Source organism: Electrona antarctica (assembly GCF_951216825.1).
Source record: "Electrona antarctica genome assembly, chromosome: 6".
Lineage (NCBI taxonomy): Eukaryota > Metazoa > Chordata > Actinopteri > Myctophiformes > Myctophidae > Electrona > Electrona antarctica.
The window spans coordinates 15991603-16009226 of NC_136811.1; the positions used below are offsets into that span (position 1 = coordinate 15991603).

At 44.4% G+C, this 17624-nt stretch overlaps 1 protein-coding gene across 1 annotated transcript in view; it reads left to right on the forward strand.

Moving 5' to 3' along the window:
• grik5 (glutamate receptor, ionotropic, kainate 5) overlaps nucleotides 1-17624 on the forward strand; it is a 90896-nt gene that overhangs the window by 33864 nt on the left and 39408 nt on the right. The window contains exons 7-9 of the mRNA XM_079503652.1: nucleotides 2129-2287; nucleotides 3352-3504; nucleotides 10929-11033. Of these exons, the coding sequence (XP_079359778.1) occupies nucleotides 2129-2287; nucleotides 3352-3504; nucleotides 10929-11033 (417 nt within the window). The remainder of the gene's footprint in view (nucleotides 1-2128; nucleotides 2288-3351; nucleotides 3505-10928; nucleotides 11034-17624) is intronic.

Consider the following 17624-nt stretch of genomic DNA (forward strand, 5'->3'; position numbering starts at 1 on the left):
CAAATTTGGGCACTGTAGCATGTGGTTTTTAAGTGGTGGGCCTCGGGTCATCCTAGGGGCTAGAACATGGGTGCCCACACATTTATGACGTGATATCTACTTTCAAAATGACCAGCTCAACAAGATCTACCCACTGAAAAAATAAGTGTACCATTGCTGAAAATAGTTTAAATATATAATGTACCTGGGGGGGCTTTGGAATAGGGAGAAATTATGACAGGCAGTTTGCTGTCAAAATATGTCCTCCTGGGCGTTTAAGTTAAATACGTTAACTTAAACGCCCAATGCATTCTCAATGGCAATAGCACAAACTTTGGCATGCTACTAGTCCTACATACTTACACCTAGAAACCCCATTCAAACCTATTTAGGTTCATCTTACGGTGGACATGTTTGCCTGAAAAGAAATCTTTGAAATGTTTCATAGTTTTAGAAATATAGTGCTTTCAAATTTGAGAAATGTATAATGGGGCTCAATGGCAGCTCTATGGCACGTCAAAAAAGTACTTTCACCTAGAAACTCTATTCACACATTTTATAATTCAGCTTACTGTGAAGACAAATGCTGGAACTTTTTACTTTGAAATGATTTGTAGTTTCTGAGTTATTTAACTTAAACGCCCAATGCATTCTCTATGGCAATAGCACAAACTTTGGCATGCTACTAGTCCTACAATGTAGGACTTTCCCTGGACCTTCTAGCCGCTAGAAGGTCCAGGGAAAGGCCTACATACTCTCCAAGAGTTGGGAAAGAACATATAAAGAGAGTGGAGTGGTAGGCCCTTGGATTGACCAGTAGATGCAATGTACCCCACTTTGAGGTGTCACGTCTTAGGCCTAGATTTAGGGTAGGATTGAACCAGTCACACTGTAGCCATACAAAGGCCTAGGGTTCCCAGATTGTAAAATGTTGTTCCTCCATCTTGGGAGAGTATGTAGGCCTTTCACTGGACCTCCTAGCCACTAAGATGACCACAGGCCCACCACTTAAAGACCACATGTTAGGGTGCCCAAATCTGAAGTTAGGTGGTCAAATTACCTGAAACTGAAGCAATTCAGTAAAGGTCAACGCTTCCTCATGGGGTCATTTTACGGCCTAGGACCTCCAGTAAAGGGTAAAATACTCTTCTCGGTTGTGGGAACAACATATATCCAACGATGAGGACCCCATGCCCAAAGATGTCCCCCTTGCAACTGTTTCAACTTTGGGTCAGCCTACATGTAAAAGTGCCCAAAGTTGAAGGGCAGAGCTTCAACTTCAGCTACCCAGTACCCAAGGTTGAAGCCCTTCAACTCTGGGCAGATCTACAAGCTCGTAGTGCGGCACCGAGTGCCACGCTACGAGCTTGTAGATCTGCTATTTTTCAGTGGGGTACATTAAATCACTGGTCCTGGGTCAATCCAAGGGCCTACCACTCCACTCTCTTGATATGTTGTTCCCCAACTCTTGGAGAGTATTTAGGCCTTTTACTGGAGGTCCCAGCCCCTAAAATGACCCCAGGCCTTTACTGAATTGCTTCAGTTTGAGTTCATTTGAGCACCTAAATTCAGATTTGGGCACCGTAGCATGTGGTTTTTAAGTGGTGGGCCTCGGGCTATAGGGGCTAGAACAGGGGTGCCCACACATTTATGACGTGAGATCTACTTTCAAAATGACCAGCTCAACAAGATCTACCCACTGAAAAAATAAGTGTACCATTGCTGAAAATAGTTTATATAATGTAGGCCTACCTGGGGGGACTTTGGAATAGGGAGAAAATATGACAGGCAGTTTGCTGTCATATTTCCTCCCCGTATTTAACTTAAACGCCCAATGCATTCTCAATGGCAATAGCACAAACTTTGGCATGCTACTATGGGCTCTGTCACTGTGGGCTCTGTCACTGTGGGCCTGCTCTGTCACTGTGGGCTCTGTCATTGTGGGCCGGCTCTGTCACTGTGGGCTCTGTCATTGTGGGCCGGCTCTGTCACTTTGGGCTCTGTCATTGTGGGCCGGCTCTGTCATTGTGGGCCGGCTCTGTCACTGTGGGCTCTGTCACTGTGTAGGGCCGGTCTCTGTCTCTGAGCCCACCTTAACATAGGGTTGAAGTGGTTTTAAAGTAATGACCTTTTGGCGTTGCGTTCCCAGGACTTCCCCCTGCTGAGGCTGGACGACGTAGTGGACGAGCAGTCCAACATCGTGGGCTTCTCCATGTTCAACACCACGCATCCTTTCTACCTGGAGTTCATCCGCAGCCTCAACCTGTCCTGGAGGGAGGGCTGTGACCTCACCTACCCCGGCCCCGCGGTCAGTACAGGATACACTCCCCTAACGCATGCACGCACGCACGCACGCACCTTGTTTACTCGCCAGACAGCAGCGTTTAACACATTAATTACATCATTTCCACCATCAGTAATTTCAGCTAAGTAGATTCAGACCAGGCGTTTGGCGTGAACATAATGTGTATTGATGTACTCCTTGTTCCCCCCCCCCCGCCCCTCTCTTTCTCTCCCCTCCCCTCCACCTCTCCTTATCCCCTCTTCCCTATACCCTCTAATCATGGAGACGTTCCCGTCTTTTTCGTTCTTCCCTCCTCCGTGCTCTCCCCTCTTCCTCCTCTTCTTCTTTTCTCACATCGCGACACGCTGAGAGCTTGTAGATCAGCAGTTTTTGTTGTCATTGTTCCGACCTCCCGTTAGTCCGACTGATTACTAACATCCAAAGCCTAGCCCTAACCTCAATCTTAACCGGCCATGTAGGTTGCTTACCCTAACCTCAGTCTTAAACGGCCACGCATCAGTGTTAACCGGCCACGTAGGTCGCTAGCCCTAACCTCAGTCTTAACCGGCCATGTAGGTCGCTAGCCCTAACCTCAGTCTTAATCGGCCACGTAGGTCGCTAGCCCTAACCTCAGTCTTAACCGGCCACGTAGAACGGACTAACGGGAGGTCGGACTTATGGGCAGTCCCCGTGGTTGCTGACAGAAACAATATATTATGTATAGATATAGGGTATTTGCATGTGTTATTACATATGTAGAAAAATACATACGGGTACATTCCATAACTTATAACTGAGATCCGTTGTTGGGGGCAGAAGTAAATACTTTATTCATCTTCCTACTCCTTTTTGAAGTATAACACATTTTCTGTTGTCTTTTTATTGTGTTTTGTTTGTTCTATTGTTCCATTAAAACATAATCTGTCTTGTTATTTAAACTTATTTTATTTGCAGGTTTTATTTTTATTTCAGTAAACAAAAAGGTGTTTTGCAATTCTACGTTTTGTTCTCTCGTTATAGTTTCAGTCTCTCTCTCTCCTCGTTAACCCACAGCTGGTCTGTCTCTCTCTCTCCTCGTTAACCCACAGCTGTCGTCGGCGCTGATGTTTGACGCGGTGCACGTGGTGGTGGGGGCGGTGCGCGAGCTCAACCGCAGCCAGGAGATCGGAGTGAAGCCGCTCAGCTGCACCTCGCCTCAGATCTGGCAACACGGGACCAGCCTGATGAACTACCTGCGCATGGTTGGTTGGCTTGTTTGTTTGTTTGTTTGTTTGTTCTTTTTCACTTGCAAAGCAGTTAAAAAATCACACCTGTGTGAAGTGAGGGGCGCTCTTATCATCTTACAACATCGAGGACAAAACAAACACAGACAAAACAAACATTAAACTCTGGTCATTGTTAATGGCATTTAATGTTTGTGTTGGTGACAAAACAAACATTAAACTCTGTCCATTGTCAATGGCTTTTTTAATGTTTGTCTAAGGAAAAACAAACATTAAACCTGTATATAGGAGGGGCTAACGCCCTTCAAAAATATGATATATATATATATAATATATATACATCAAATCGCATGTGAAAGTGTGAGGGAGAAGGCCTGAAAAGCCTCCAGGGGCAGATAAGTGGCATTCTCCAGGAAAGTTTTTACAGTAAGTTAGAATTATACACACATCTGTTTAAAATTAAAATCACATCCGTGTGAAGTGAGGGGTGCTCTTCTCTCATCATACGTCATCATAAATCATCTCATTGTGGCCAATTTGCGTCCTCACTTTTGTCTTCAATGTTCCTATGCTTACGTAGGATTATTGAGGAATCACAGATATGCAACATCGATCTCGCACTAGTCTTTGTTGATTTCTCAAAGGCTTTTGATTCAGTAGACAGAGCCAAAATGTTTGAAATTCTTAAATGTTATGGTATCCCCGTAAAAATGATCAATGCCATACAAGTTCTATATACAAATACCTCAGCGACCATCCTTACTCCCGACAGAAACACCACCATTCCCCATCCTTGCTGGCATACTCCAAGGCGACACGCTTTCCCCGTTTCTATTTATTATTGTTCTTAATTATGTTCTTCGTATGTCAGTTGATACTATCAATGATAAGGGTTACCAACTAAACCCGAGGAGAAGCTCTTGTCATCCTGCTAAATACCTAACCGACACTGACTTCGCCGATGACATCGCGCTTATCAGTCAATCATTGTAATACGCTCAGGCTCTCCTTCAGTCTCTTAATTGAGCAGGCCTCCAACTGTGTTGGTCTTTATCTCAACGAGACGAAAACTGAATACGTAAATATATGCAAATCCAACAATAACCACATTATAAAAACACTTAACACTCCTCTGAAACAGGTTGATGACTACTAAGTATTTGGGTTCATATATACATCTTCTTCTCAAAAGGACTCTCAAACTGGGAAGGGTATGGCCTGGTCAGCCTGCAATGACATGCATAAGATCTGGTCATCCCAGCTTAGTAAGATGTTAAAAGTAAAGTATTTTATTTAGGACGACCATTGTGCCGATTCTACTCTACGGCTCCGAGACATGGACACTTTCAAAGAAATTAGAGAAACGGTTGCATGGCACTTACACTCGCCTTCTAATGAGAGCGCAAAATCTGCACACAATTATGTATGTGTGAGTGAGCGTGCGTGCGTGCGTGATCCTTTACCCGCCCACGTTCCTCGGCGAGAGGATGGGCTTTTAAATGGTGTCGTGTATGACAGAATCGTATAATTATACTACACAACGTGCCATACTGTATGTCCTCCTGTAGTCACACGCACTAAGTGAGACTGACACATACTGTACATAAACACATACACATCGTTGCTGTCAGGCAGAAACCTCACATCTCCACATTTGATCAACTTGTAAATGAATCACCTGTGCGTCGTCATTAGGAGTGTTCATGATTCTTATTATCAACGATTCACAATTTCCAAAAACCGAGTTCTTACTCTACGGTGTGTGTGATATGAAATTTAATCTTACCATAATCACGTGTGTTCAGTCATATTCAAGGGCTTTAAGGGAACAATGAAACTTTCAGTTCAGTTCAGTTCAGCACGTGTGCGCGTGCGCTGGTGGCGATGCTTTACTTGCATCAAGGCAATTATGCTGTGTTTCTGCATCAAATAGACAACCTGATCTTTACAAGTGACCATGGTATTATATTATATTATCTTTTCTTTGTTTGCTGCTGGAAATAAATAGACTACAACTACTTGGTGGTTAAATTCCAGATGAAACCAATATGAACGTTGTGAATTGAAATGGATAAAAAACAATTGAGAATCTATTTTTGAACCGAGAATCGTTTTGAATTGAATCATGACCCCCAAGAATCGGAATTAAATCGAATGGAATCATGAGATAACAGAAGATTCACAGCCCTATTCGACGTGCAAGAGTGTCGCACACAGTAGTGACAATAGTCGATCTACGAGCTCACAACCTGTTACATCTGTAGAGATTGTTGAGCTTTTGAAAATGATAATGAAAAAGGAACGGTTTTGGACATACAAGGTTTCCATATACTCACACAGGGACAGAGATGGTACTGTACGATGTCACAGGGACCTTGGCATGGATGCTCGCTGTTTGAAGTGGGGTTTAAATGAATTCTTCACATCTTTCTCTTCTAGTGCCATCCACATCCACTCAACACACGTAGCACATGCATTAACCTCAGCCCACTCTCTCCATATGTTCTTGTGCTGCCGGCAGCTGCTGCATGTGCACGGGTGGCTTCTGTTTCCTTCACTGCAGCACTATACATGCTATAGGTGACGTGCAACAGTTAATAGGAATGGATAGCGATCCCTAAAGCAGGGACGTCGCTGACCATTCGCGGAGAACATTATTATTCTGAGGGTCGGCTTGGCACTTTTTGTCACATTTTGTTGCACCCCTTGGCGTGTTGCCCTACGCAACGCAGTGCATCTTGCGCGTATGCCTAGCGACGGCGCTGTCCCTAAGGCATGTCGTTATAGGCAGAAAGCTTCAAAACATGTACAAAGAAATCTACCAGCTCACCACGCATCAAATCACGACCCATAGTGAGCTTGTAGAGCTGCTATTTTCATTGCACGACACACTGTTAAAGTACGATAGTGCGATAAAGTATAAAATAGGGCTACAGTGGTCAATCGATGTATTGATACCGTATATAAAAATAAATTAAACAATGTTTAAAAAAATACCTGCTTCTCGATTATTCCATTAATCGGAAAAGTAATCAATAGATTAATTGCTGAGGAAATAATCAATCGTTTCAAGCCCTACTACATACCACCACCACCACCACCACATACCACCGTGCGGCAGTGGCTCAGGGCTAGAGTGGTGGTAGAGAGGCTGGATGGGAACCTGAGGTTCCCAGTTTGATCCCAGGCTCCCCCAGAGTTATGGCCACTATTTAAGTTTTGCGGATTCACCGTTTTGCCTGTTTACATGGAGAAGGGATAAAACGGCGTTCTCAAAGATTTCCACTCTGGAAGGTGGTTTCACTTTGTTGTTCCTGTAAACACCATTCTCGTCTAAAGGGACACCAGCAAACAATACTTTATTTAGCTGTTTTCTATGAACACCGTTCTCGTGTAAAGACCACCTTAGTGTCGAAGTGTCCTTGAGCAAGACTCTGAACCCCTAATTGCTCCCGATGTGCATGGTGGTGCCTTGCATGGTTTCCTCCGCCATCGGTGCATTCCGTGTATGTGAATGGGTGAATGTAATGCACAATCTATGTAAAGCGATTTGGGTTTAAGCGGTTTATAAATGGAAATGCACCATTTACCACCAATGCATCTGTCTGTAGTAGGGAAGGAACAACAATCATAGTACCAGTAGTGATAATGGTAGAGGCAGTAGTAATAAAACCCCAGTGATGCTTTTTAGCAACATTTATATTTTAATGAATTACTTAATTAATATATTTTATTTCTGTTCTTTTTTCACCTAAACATCATCATTGATGTTCATTGTTTAGTCTTGCAATGCCATTGGTCATGATGTTTGTATATAAATACCCCCCACAGAGGCAGAAATTCACACAACTTCAAAATCTCTGGACTCTGGACATTTTAACCTATGACCTTTGACCTTTAACCCTGATAAAAGTAAAAGTAAAGTAAAATGCCTCTAAGTGCAGTGATGGAAAAAGTACTCACATTTTTTTTTACTTAAGTAAAAGTGTCAATACTGCGATGTAGAAATACTCCGTTACAAGACAAGGTCCAGAATTCAACATGCACTTGAGTAAAAGTACTGTATAGGCATCAAAGTGTACTTGAACTAAGTACCAAAAGTAGAAAGTACTCATTATGTCCCATTTCCCAAGTTTTCAAATGTATTAAAAAAATCATTTGAAAATAGCCGAAATGTATAGCTTTGAAGTGGTTAATGTATGTTTTGTAATAATAATCAAAATCTACAAATTAATTATAGTAACTAAAGTTTTCAAATAAATGTAGTGGAGTAAAAGTACAATATTTGGATCCGAGATGTAGTGGAGTAGAAGTAAAAAGTATTGAAAATACTCAAGTAATCTACAAATACCTCAAAATTGTACTTAAATGAATGTACTTGGTTACTTTACACCACTGGTAGTAGCAGTAGTGGTAACAGTTGGCAGGCAGTGGACTCAGGAGGTAGACAGAGTTAGCCTCCTGACAACCAGGTATAGTCTGGTGACCACCGGAGAGACGGGTGACAGCCGGAATGTAGACGGCACCCGGGTGAGCATGGGTTAGCGCCCCAGCCTGTGTCCTCCGTGAGGAGGAAGCCCCAAAAAACCCTCGGTGAGGCCTTTAGGAGGGCCATGCAAGCAGCAAGCGGAGCCGCCGCACCATTTCCCTGCGGAACCATTGCCCACCACTCCTGAATGAACTGTCTGGTGCTGGGAATCTGGTGCAACGCACAGGTCCTGGGCCTGCTGAGAGCAGGAGTGGACCTGGTGAGACGTAGGAGGGGCCTACGTCTACGGCTCTGTGGGTGGGAGACAACCCACAGAGCCTAGTCCTTCCATGGACCAGAAGTGTACTTCCCAGCCCATTGTGTGGCCCTGGTTTTGCCCTAGTGGGACTGATTGAGGGTAGCTACTGGGACGTAAGTCGGGACTTGATTGAGGGGTGAGGGGTATGATGTTGGAAGACCCGAAACCCTGTTGACCTCAGGATACATCACTGAGGATACGTCCCAGGTGCATCCATGCGATGTATTTGAGTTACTTGGTTACTTTACCCCACTGGTAGTAGCAGTAGTGGTAACAGTTGGCAGGCAGTGGGCTCAGGAGGTAGACAGAGTTAGCCTCGCGTTGCGATACTAATATACCACTGCGCTGCGCCCTCGGGGCATATGCATATGCAATAGGGGCGGGTGAAGTCTGGCTGCTGCCAGGCTAAGACAGAACGGTTGTGTAGGAATGGGAAGGCTCCACAGTTGGATGGATACCCACTGCTCCTGGCATCATGTCCTAGTGTCCTTGAACAGGACACTGAACCCATGGCATGGTGCCTCGCATGGCTGAATGGAACTCACACATTGTAAAATGCTTTGGAGAAATGACGCCAAGTAAATGCAGACCGTTTAACACTAGGTAGTAGTAACAGGAGTGGCAATAAGAGCAATGCGAGTATTTCGTTGTAATTAATTGTATTCTTTAGGCTTTAATTGTATTTAATTAACCTTTATTTAATTCTTGGAGGGCACATTTGGGGCTGAGCTATCCCAAGAATAGAACTGAGACGAGTGCCAACTGAAGATTATTCCATGCTGTGCGAGGGGCATTCTATTCATAAGCAGTTTTTCCCAAGTCCGAGCTAACTCGAGGAACCTGGAAAACGTCTTTAACCTCCTTTTTAATGAGATCCCACTCCGCCAACGACGCCTTTAATGTGTTAATTAGTGCTCTAATTAATGATAAAACTATAAAGTTGGCTTACCGCTAATCAAAGCTCCCCTCGAGCGATAGCTCCGTGTTCCATTGCTTCCCCTTCAGCCTCAATGCATTAGAAAAAGAGCAAGGTGGTGGATGAGGTCTTTCTAGGCCTTTTTAAGAGTTTTCCATTTCAAATCGCGCTGGATAAATACAGCGACTGTGTTTAGTGGCTCAATAGCTCTTCCCCGTGACCGTGCATCTAAAATATGAATGCATCTAAAGATAATTTAGTCATGTTCATGACCAAAAACCTGTCATGAAAATGTGGTCTCACTTAATTCTTGGACTACAATGTCACACCTCCAAGCTGCCTGCCCCCTCACCACAAGGAGGGGAAGTGCACTAAAGCATTATTGGCATTGTAGGAATTCAGCAATCCAGTCCAACCCTATTCAAACACACATTATTTTTCTGTTCTTAGGGTGCAGATTTCAAATTGTGCTACTGTTATCTACTACAAATACTATTAACATTGAGTGACTGCATTTTCTTTCAGCGGTGAAATGTACCTTTAAGTGGGTCATTCATAATGTGTTTTTCAAAGTTTTAGTTTCGGGGGGACAAAAATATATATTTTGGGTCTCCGCTGACAAAGTTTGGAAACCCCTGTATAGACACTGATTGTAAAGACTGCTGATTTGCTTCTGTTCACAAAAGCCTGTCTTAATTGTTTGTGTTTGTTTCTTGTCATCTCCCATCTGTGTGTGTGTCCGTGTGTGTCTCTCGTGGACGACCTGTGTGGACGGACTGGCCTGCGTTCCATCCCTCATTGTCTCCAGCCCACCTGTCCCACATCAGTCTCTGTTAGCCAACCGCATGGCGTGTTCCATTGTCATCGCCTCAATAATCATCTTAGCTCTGCGCCAGCATTGCCTGCACGGAGTGTTCTTGAGTGAGTGAGTGAGTGAGTGAGTGAGTTTTGACCCACTGTGTGTCAGTCTATTTGATTATGTCTCTCTCTCTCGCTCTCTCTCTGTCTCTCTAGTCTAATTCATACTTCATTGCACTGCGGTCTCGCTTGCCATAAGGGACAGATTGTCAAGCCACTCGTCCTTGTCGTTAGCTTGAAAAGCGGTTATCTTCGCCGAGTGACACCACCGCACAGCAAAGTACAATAGGCTTTACAATCACTTTGTCCCTGGATTTCTGATCTGATATCTTTCTCCGAGAATATGATTATCTCACCTTAAAGCCCGATTCATACGAGTGGCACGTGCCAAAAATAGCCGTCCTACAAGCTCATTTGCACCGCCTTGTGAGCATGCAGGTCTGCTATAGGTTCGGCAGGCAACACACTGTGTGACGGAGAATAAATTAGGCTTTAGACTACACACACCTCTCTCTCTCTCTCTCTCTCTCTCTCTCTCTCTCTCATCAGACTACATACATAGTATCTGTTTACTTAATGCAGAACATTGTTTGACTTCATGCAGAATGGTGCAAGTCAGGCATTTATCTTGTAATCTCTTGTCTTTTCCTTTGTTTTCCTTCAATACCTCCCTTCTTCACTGTCCACTCACTCACTCACTCACTCACTCACTCACTCACTCTCTCCTCTCCTCACCGCTGCTCCCATTCTCTCTGTTCCTGCTTCACATACTTCTACCTCTCCCTTCTGCTCATCTCTCTCTCCTCTCTCTCTCTCTCTCTCTCTCTCTCTCTCTCTCTCTCTCTCTCTCTCTCTCTCTCTCTCGTCCTGGGTGGTGCTAGGTGGAGTATGATGGGCTGACGGGTCGGGTGGAGTTCAACAGTAAAGGCCAGAGGACCAATTACACCCTGAGGATCCTGGAGAAGCACCGTGGAGGACACAGAGAGGTGAGGAGGAGCAGTGGTGGCATAAAGTACTCACAGTGGAGGACACAGAGAGGTGAGGAGGAGCAGTGGAGGACACAGAGAGGTGAGGAGGAGCAGTGGAGGACACAGAGAGGTGAGGAGGAGCAGTGGTGCGATAAAGTACTCACAGTGTAGGACACAGAGAGGTGAGGAGGAGCAGTGGAGGACACAGAGAGGTGAGGAGGAGCAGTGGAGGACACAGAGAGGTGAGGAGGAGCAGTGGTGCGATAAAGTACTCACAGTGTAGGACACAGAGAGGTGAGGAGGAGCAGTGGAGGACACAGAGAGGTGAGGAGGAGCAGTGGAGGAGTGAGGAGGAGCAGTGGAGGACACAGAGAGGTGAGGAGGAGCAGTGGTGGCATAAAGTACTCACAGTGGAGGACACAGAGAGGTGAGGAGGAGCAGTGGTGGCATAAAGTACTCACCGTGGAGGACACAGAGAGGTGAGGAGGAGCAGTGGTGGCATAAAGTACTCACCGTGGAGGACACAGAGAGGTGAGGAGGAGCAGTGGTGGCATAAAGTACTCACCGTGGAGGACACAGAGAGGTGAGGAGGAGCAGTGGTGGGATAAAGTACTCACATATACTTAAGTAAAAGTACCAGTAAGATGCCCTGAGGTGCCCTAAAGGGCGAGGTCGCGTGCACGTATATATGGTGGCGTGACGTGTCACGAGGCGTGACGGACTGACGGCCAGATATGGTGGCATGACGGAGTCACTGACAGGTTTTGCAGGTTTTCATAGTAATCTGCGACCTATGCCACAATCAATACTGTAGTTCGGCTATTTTCAAATGGCCGAAAATGTATATGGGGCTGAAGTGGTTAATGTATGTTTTGTTGTAGTAATAATCAAAATCTACAATGTAAAGTATAGTAACTAAAGTTTTCAAATATTTTGTGGAGTAAAAGTATAATATTTGCCTCTGAGAGAGATGTAATGGAGTACTGTAGAAATGAGGCCAAAAGCATAGTGACAAGGGGGAGGCACGGTGGTGCAGTCGCCTCAGAGCTAGAAGGTCACGGGTTCGATTCCCGCCGGGGACGCTGGTGGCCTGTTCTCTCCTCTGTTATCAGCGCCCATGCTGATGACAGGTGGAGTTGGCCAAAGGGTGTGGAGTTTGCACGTTGAGGGGAAGGAAACTGGTTGAAATAACGTGTTCCTTCCACACGCTACTTCCTATACTGGAGAAACTCCCACCTGTCAGGTGATAAGAAGCGGCCTGCTCACTCCTCATGTATTGAATAGAAGCATGAGCTCAGTTCGGGGCTCTCCCCAGGTTGGCAGAGGATGAACCAAAAATGGGTTACAAAAGTTATTATAAACATTATTATTATTATTATAAACTCTTATTTGCTAGGGTTTAACTGGTTAATCGCAATCGAGGCAAAGGTATGAAATGATGGCGACATTGATTGGAAGTGATAATATCCAGTCCTACCATGGTCTGGACTCTTCTCAATTCTGGCTCCAAAACTATGGAATGCACTTCCCATTACAATAAAATCTGAAGTCTATATTTACTCATTCCGCCGCAGTCTGAAAACGCACCTCTTCAGACTCCATCTTAGCCTCCATTTTAGCCCAATCTTGGGTACTTGCCGTAGTACTTGCCCTAGCCTCGGCCTCCTACAGGCGTATGCACAGGCTCAACTTATGTAACTTAAATAGCACTTTATGTAGACATAGCACTCTATAGTGTGTATACACACTACTGTTAGGTTCTTAAGCTTACGTAGGATTCATGATGACTTTTTATGTTTTGATGTATTACCATGTTTTTTTTTGTTCTTGCTTATTGTAAATCGCTCTGGATTAAGAGCGTCTGCTAAATGCCTAAATTGTCAATTGTAAATTGTCTGTCTCATCTTTGAGCTCACCTCAGACATGCTCAGATTCAGTCTCTTTGAATATCCCTCCAGGTCCAATATGCACTTTTCTGAAAGCTATTATTCCACGCTGGCTGGAAAGCGTTGACAATTCGGCAAAAGCATCCACAGATTTTGTTGTCGCTTCCGACCAGACCATTGATCTTTACATTGTGAGCTTTAATTCGAGCACTTATCACAACCATAGCAGTATCTGCTTTCAGCGTTGCTATGACGCTATCTCTCTTCTCAGCGTATACCCGTCATGCCAGCAATTTCCTTCTCGTCAATCCTATTACAAATGCGTTGGCCTAAAGAAATGTACAGTGGCTCAGAATGCATTGCACGTTGCTGAGCGACGCTCTAGCACAGTGGTTCTCAAGTGTGGGGTCTGGGGATCCCCCAGGGGTCCTTGGGGGATTCCAGGGGGTCCCCAGCAAAAGTAGTTAATATAGCATCGCAATCATTTTAAATTAACCACTTTATCTAATTATTATTTTGGCCATATTTGCATTAGGCCACAGACTGCCATAGCTCTTAGAGTGCTCTATAACCAAAATGGACACTTATTTGGTTCCATTTGTTCACTCTCAGAGTTATGGGGGTCTGTGGCCTAATGCAAATCAAACTGTGGGTCCTTGAGATTAAAACAACATTTGAGAAGCACTGCTATAGCGGTTCAAACGTCCTACTCTGGCTGTTTTCCTCTGGGAATGACACCCCGCTCATGTCAGACGTAGCCTTCTCCCTCGCCTGTCACTGTTTTCTTTCTTGTTGTCTGCATTTTCGGTCTAATTTGTTAACTCATATGAAGTATAAAGCATCCCAAATACAGAGTGTATTACACAAAGAGTAGCATGGATTTGGTTTTTAAAGTAGTCTTGTTTAGGAAAACTTTACAAGCTACTGAGAGGAGTGTCCTAACTGCTCAACACTCAATGGCGCTCAATGAAATCACAAACTGAATTAATTACTCCATCTATATAATCACAAAACTGCCACAACACTTCCATGGATACATTAAGCAAATGCGTCCACACATTTCACTACCTTATCTCAACCATAGCATGTTTAAGCCAAGAAGCATGCCGACACAAAGCTGCAGTTGTTGCTATGGTGATGACCATATAAACTCTAATCCACACGTGCGCGTGTGCATGCAGTGTATAACAAACCCCCAGTGGAAAACAGAACCCTTGGGGAAGCCCACTGGTGGTGATGGGATCAAACAAGTGCATAACGCCCATGAAATGATTTTTAAAAAGACACATAATATGACCTGGAAAGATGTGATTCCTTGGAGACGGTTGAGGAATAGCAGTATACAGCAGAGATAAAGCGGTCAATATTTATTTCACTCATGCCCCATAGCACATCTTCTTTGAAACGCTGTGCTGCTGTTGACCCACACCACATGATTACGCCAGACAGACACGATAGATTTGATTGATTTATAGCAGGGCTGGGACTCGATACAAAAATGAATTAATTCAAGGCATTGTAATTCATTAATCAAAATTAATCCCATTTTTATTGCATATTGGTATTTGACCCGAGAAGCTTTTTTTCCCCAATTAAAATGTATTTTGGTATACGAGTAAATCAATGAGTGAGTTTTATTTTTATTTTTATCTAAATGTCCCATCATCCACTGGGCCAAGCAAAGCGGTCTGATCGGCTTCTTCTCTCATTGCGTGCGGCAGTATGATCGGTATTCGGTATGCCTGAACTTTGTCCAGTGAGGAAGGTTCCGTGGTGCAAAATACCAAGCGCGATTAAAATGCGTTAATTCTTTTAATGACGTTATTTGTTTCTGTAAATTATTAATCAGTTAATGTCCCAGCCCTGATTAATAGATACATGTATTGATCTCACAGGATTTCAGGCTCCAGAGATTAGCACAGCAGTAAACGCTACAGATACAGGACAGGACAGGACAGTATACTGACTCTCGGCTTTGTTGTGCCGTGTCATCAGTGTGACGGGAACATGCCCATGTTTGGAAAAACCCAATGTCACTTTAGCGTCTCCGCTCTCTGGTGGAACACAAACAAACAAACAAACAAAGGTTTCTTATTGGCTGAGGGCCGGTGGCATCGTAGACGGCAGTGTGTGTATCATAATTAACACATTGAGACCTAGAGACTAGATTCTACAAAATGTCTTCTAAATCACGACTGCAAAACCTATACGCCGACCCCCATCTGTACCAGGGACCTCCCAGAAGCAAAGATATGAGTTAAAAACGTTCGCCGTGAAAGAATATATATTCAAAGATTTGCGCCACGTTTTCAAGATTTTTCTAAAATAGCAGAGCTTGTAGCTATTTTTCAACAGCTAAAGTGTTAAATATAATGGTTAATGTGGTTAAAAGCTATATGGTGACACAGATGCGTTCCAGGTCTCAATGGTTTAACTCACACATAAGACACAGAGAAACGCTGCGGGGGTTGGATGTCACACCTCTCCGTTTCACCACACGCATTTCAGGGAGAATAATTATCCGGTGAAATAAGCATGTACTGTAGAGTATAATGTACGTACAGTACTCTCAACAGGCGGAGCAGCTCGATGAGCAGCGTGTAACAGTAAACAAGCGCAGACCAACCTCCAGTGACACAAAAACCAAGAGGAATGTTGATTGTGACGGCACATTTTGACGTACTTTTAGTCACTTATCATCCTCCTGCCTGGGTGGCAGTTCCCACATTTATTGACACCAAAGCAGTTCAAATGAAACCCCACGGTATACTGTATATGCTTTTTTTCCCTTTTTTTGTGACCTTTTAATTTATCTAGGGAAGGCTTACTGAGCGTACACGCTCTCATTCAGCGGTGCCCTGGTTCACCTTCACACACTCGCTCACGTTCACACCTGGGAGCTGCTCAGTACAACGGCCGTCTTCTAATGTCGCCCACTAAGCGCCTTAACTGGAGCATTTGGGGGTTAAGTGCCTTCCTCAAGGGCACCCCCCCCCCCACCAACCCACCCCGCCACCCGCATAGTTGTTGGCCTCCATAACTACTGTGAGAGTTACTACCAGATACTACTGGGAGACAGTAGTATATCCCCCCCTCCCCCCCAGACAATTTGGGGATTTGAGCCGCAGTGACCCCCTGACAAAGACAAAAGTTATGAAAAAAAGATAAAAAGTGATCAAATAAACAGAGATTTGAACGAAGGTGGCGAATTCCGTGCCGCAGAAGTATCCACGGAGAGTCGGCTCCAGAGAAGATTAAAAGGCTTCAGAGCGCCCTTCACCCACATGTCAAAATAAACATTTAATGAAGCGGAAGCTAAAGTGCACATCAGTGCGGATGTCTTCACGCTCTGTCAGTTCTCAGAAAACACTCGGCTTCCGTCTTACCTTAATGTGCCTTAACAGGGTCTTTAGTAGAGGCTAACTGCCTATCCGGTTGACACTAAATGCCATTTGATAACAATACGCCGAGTGTAGACTTCAAGAGCTCATGCTGGAGGGTTACCGTGCCAAATTGGCAACCATTAACATTTTAAGACGCAAGACACTCTACACCTTCCTGCCTGGCAAGCTTCCTTCCACGCCGTGGGAGGTGAGCGTTTAGGTTGCCGAGAAAGAAATACACCCCTCTAAAATGTCAGAGGAGGTGGAGGAGGGAAATGGAGTGGCGGGCGGCCGTGAATCTGTCAGCGGAGCTATTACCTCATATCTGACCTATTGAAAGACGTGCAGCGTTACTTCCCAACGAAGTGCCCCCGCAAAACCGCAATTTCAAACACCTCCCGGTCCATAATCACACATATGCGTTCCCTTAAGTGACTTTATTGTCCCCTCACTGCGCTGCAGAGAGATACTTGCAGTTCCGCACGCACTTTAACCACTTAAGCCCTTAGTAAACTGGACCGGAGTTGACTCTGTACTTGGTGCGTTCTTTTTTCCCCTCTACACCAACTCTCTACTGTAAGCTCACTGCAATAACAAGCCCACAACGCCAAAGGATACATAGTTAGGAACACATTTGTACCCTCTCAGAGTTAAGGATTCTACATACTGTATGTAGATACTAGATATGGATTCATGGCCTATAATGCATTTAAATGGGGGTCTTTGAAATTGGAATCATTGGAATTATGATATACGTTATTTTCACCTACTGTTGTACATTACAACATCCTCAGTGTTGATTTAACCATGAGTGTGATATATACTGTATAATAAGATTGATTGTTTGATTGATTGATTGATTGATTGATTGATTACTTTATTAGGCAGAAATGTAAACAGTACAGAGTACAGTCAAACACTTGGTCTTAAAGGATATCACAGAAAAATGTCCTTGTGGTCTTGTTTCCATTCAGGTCCCAACAAAGCTCAGGGTACAGGATGTAATATACTGTAGGTGACGCTAAAGCAGCTTTTTTACAGTAAATTAACCTGGTTGTTAGTGCAGGTCTATGCTTAGAGTGGGGAGAATGGAATCAATAGGGATGTATTGTACAGTATGCCATTGTGAGAATAAAATATGCAAAGCCAGTATTGTGCGTGCGTGCGTGCGTGCGTGCGTGCGTGCGTGCGTGCGTGCGTGCGTGCGTGCGTGCGTGCGTGCGTGCGTGCGTGCGTGCGACAAGTTAGACGAACCTGTAAATCTTTTTGGGTGCACGTTCCCACCAGAATAAGGATGCTGCATGCAGGGTTCAAGTGGTTAACAGAGCATTGTTTTTTCT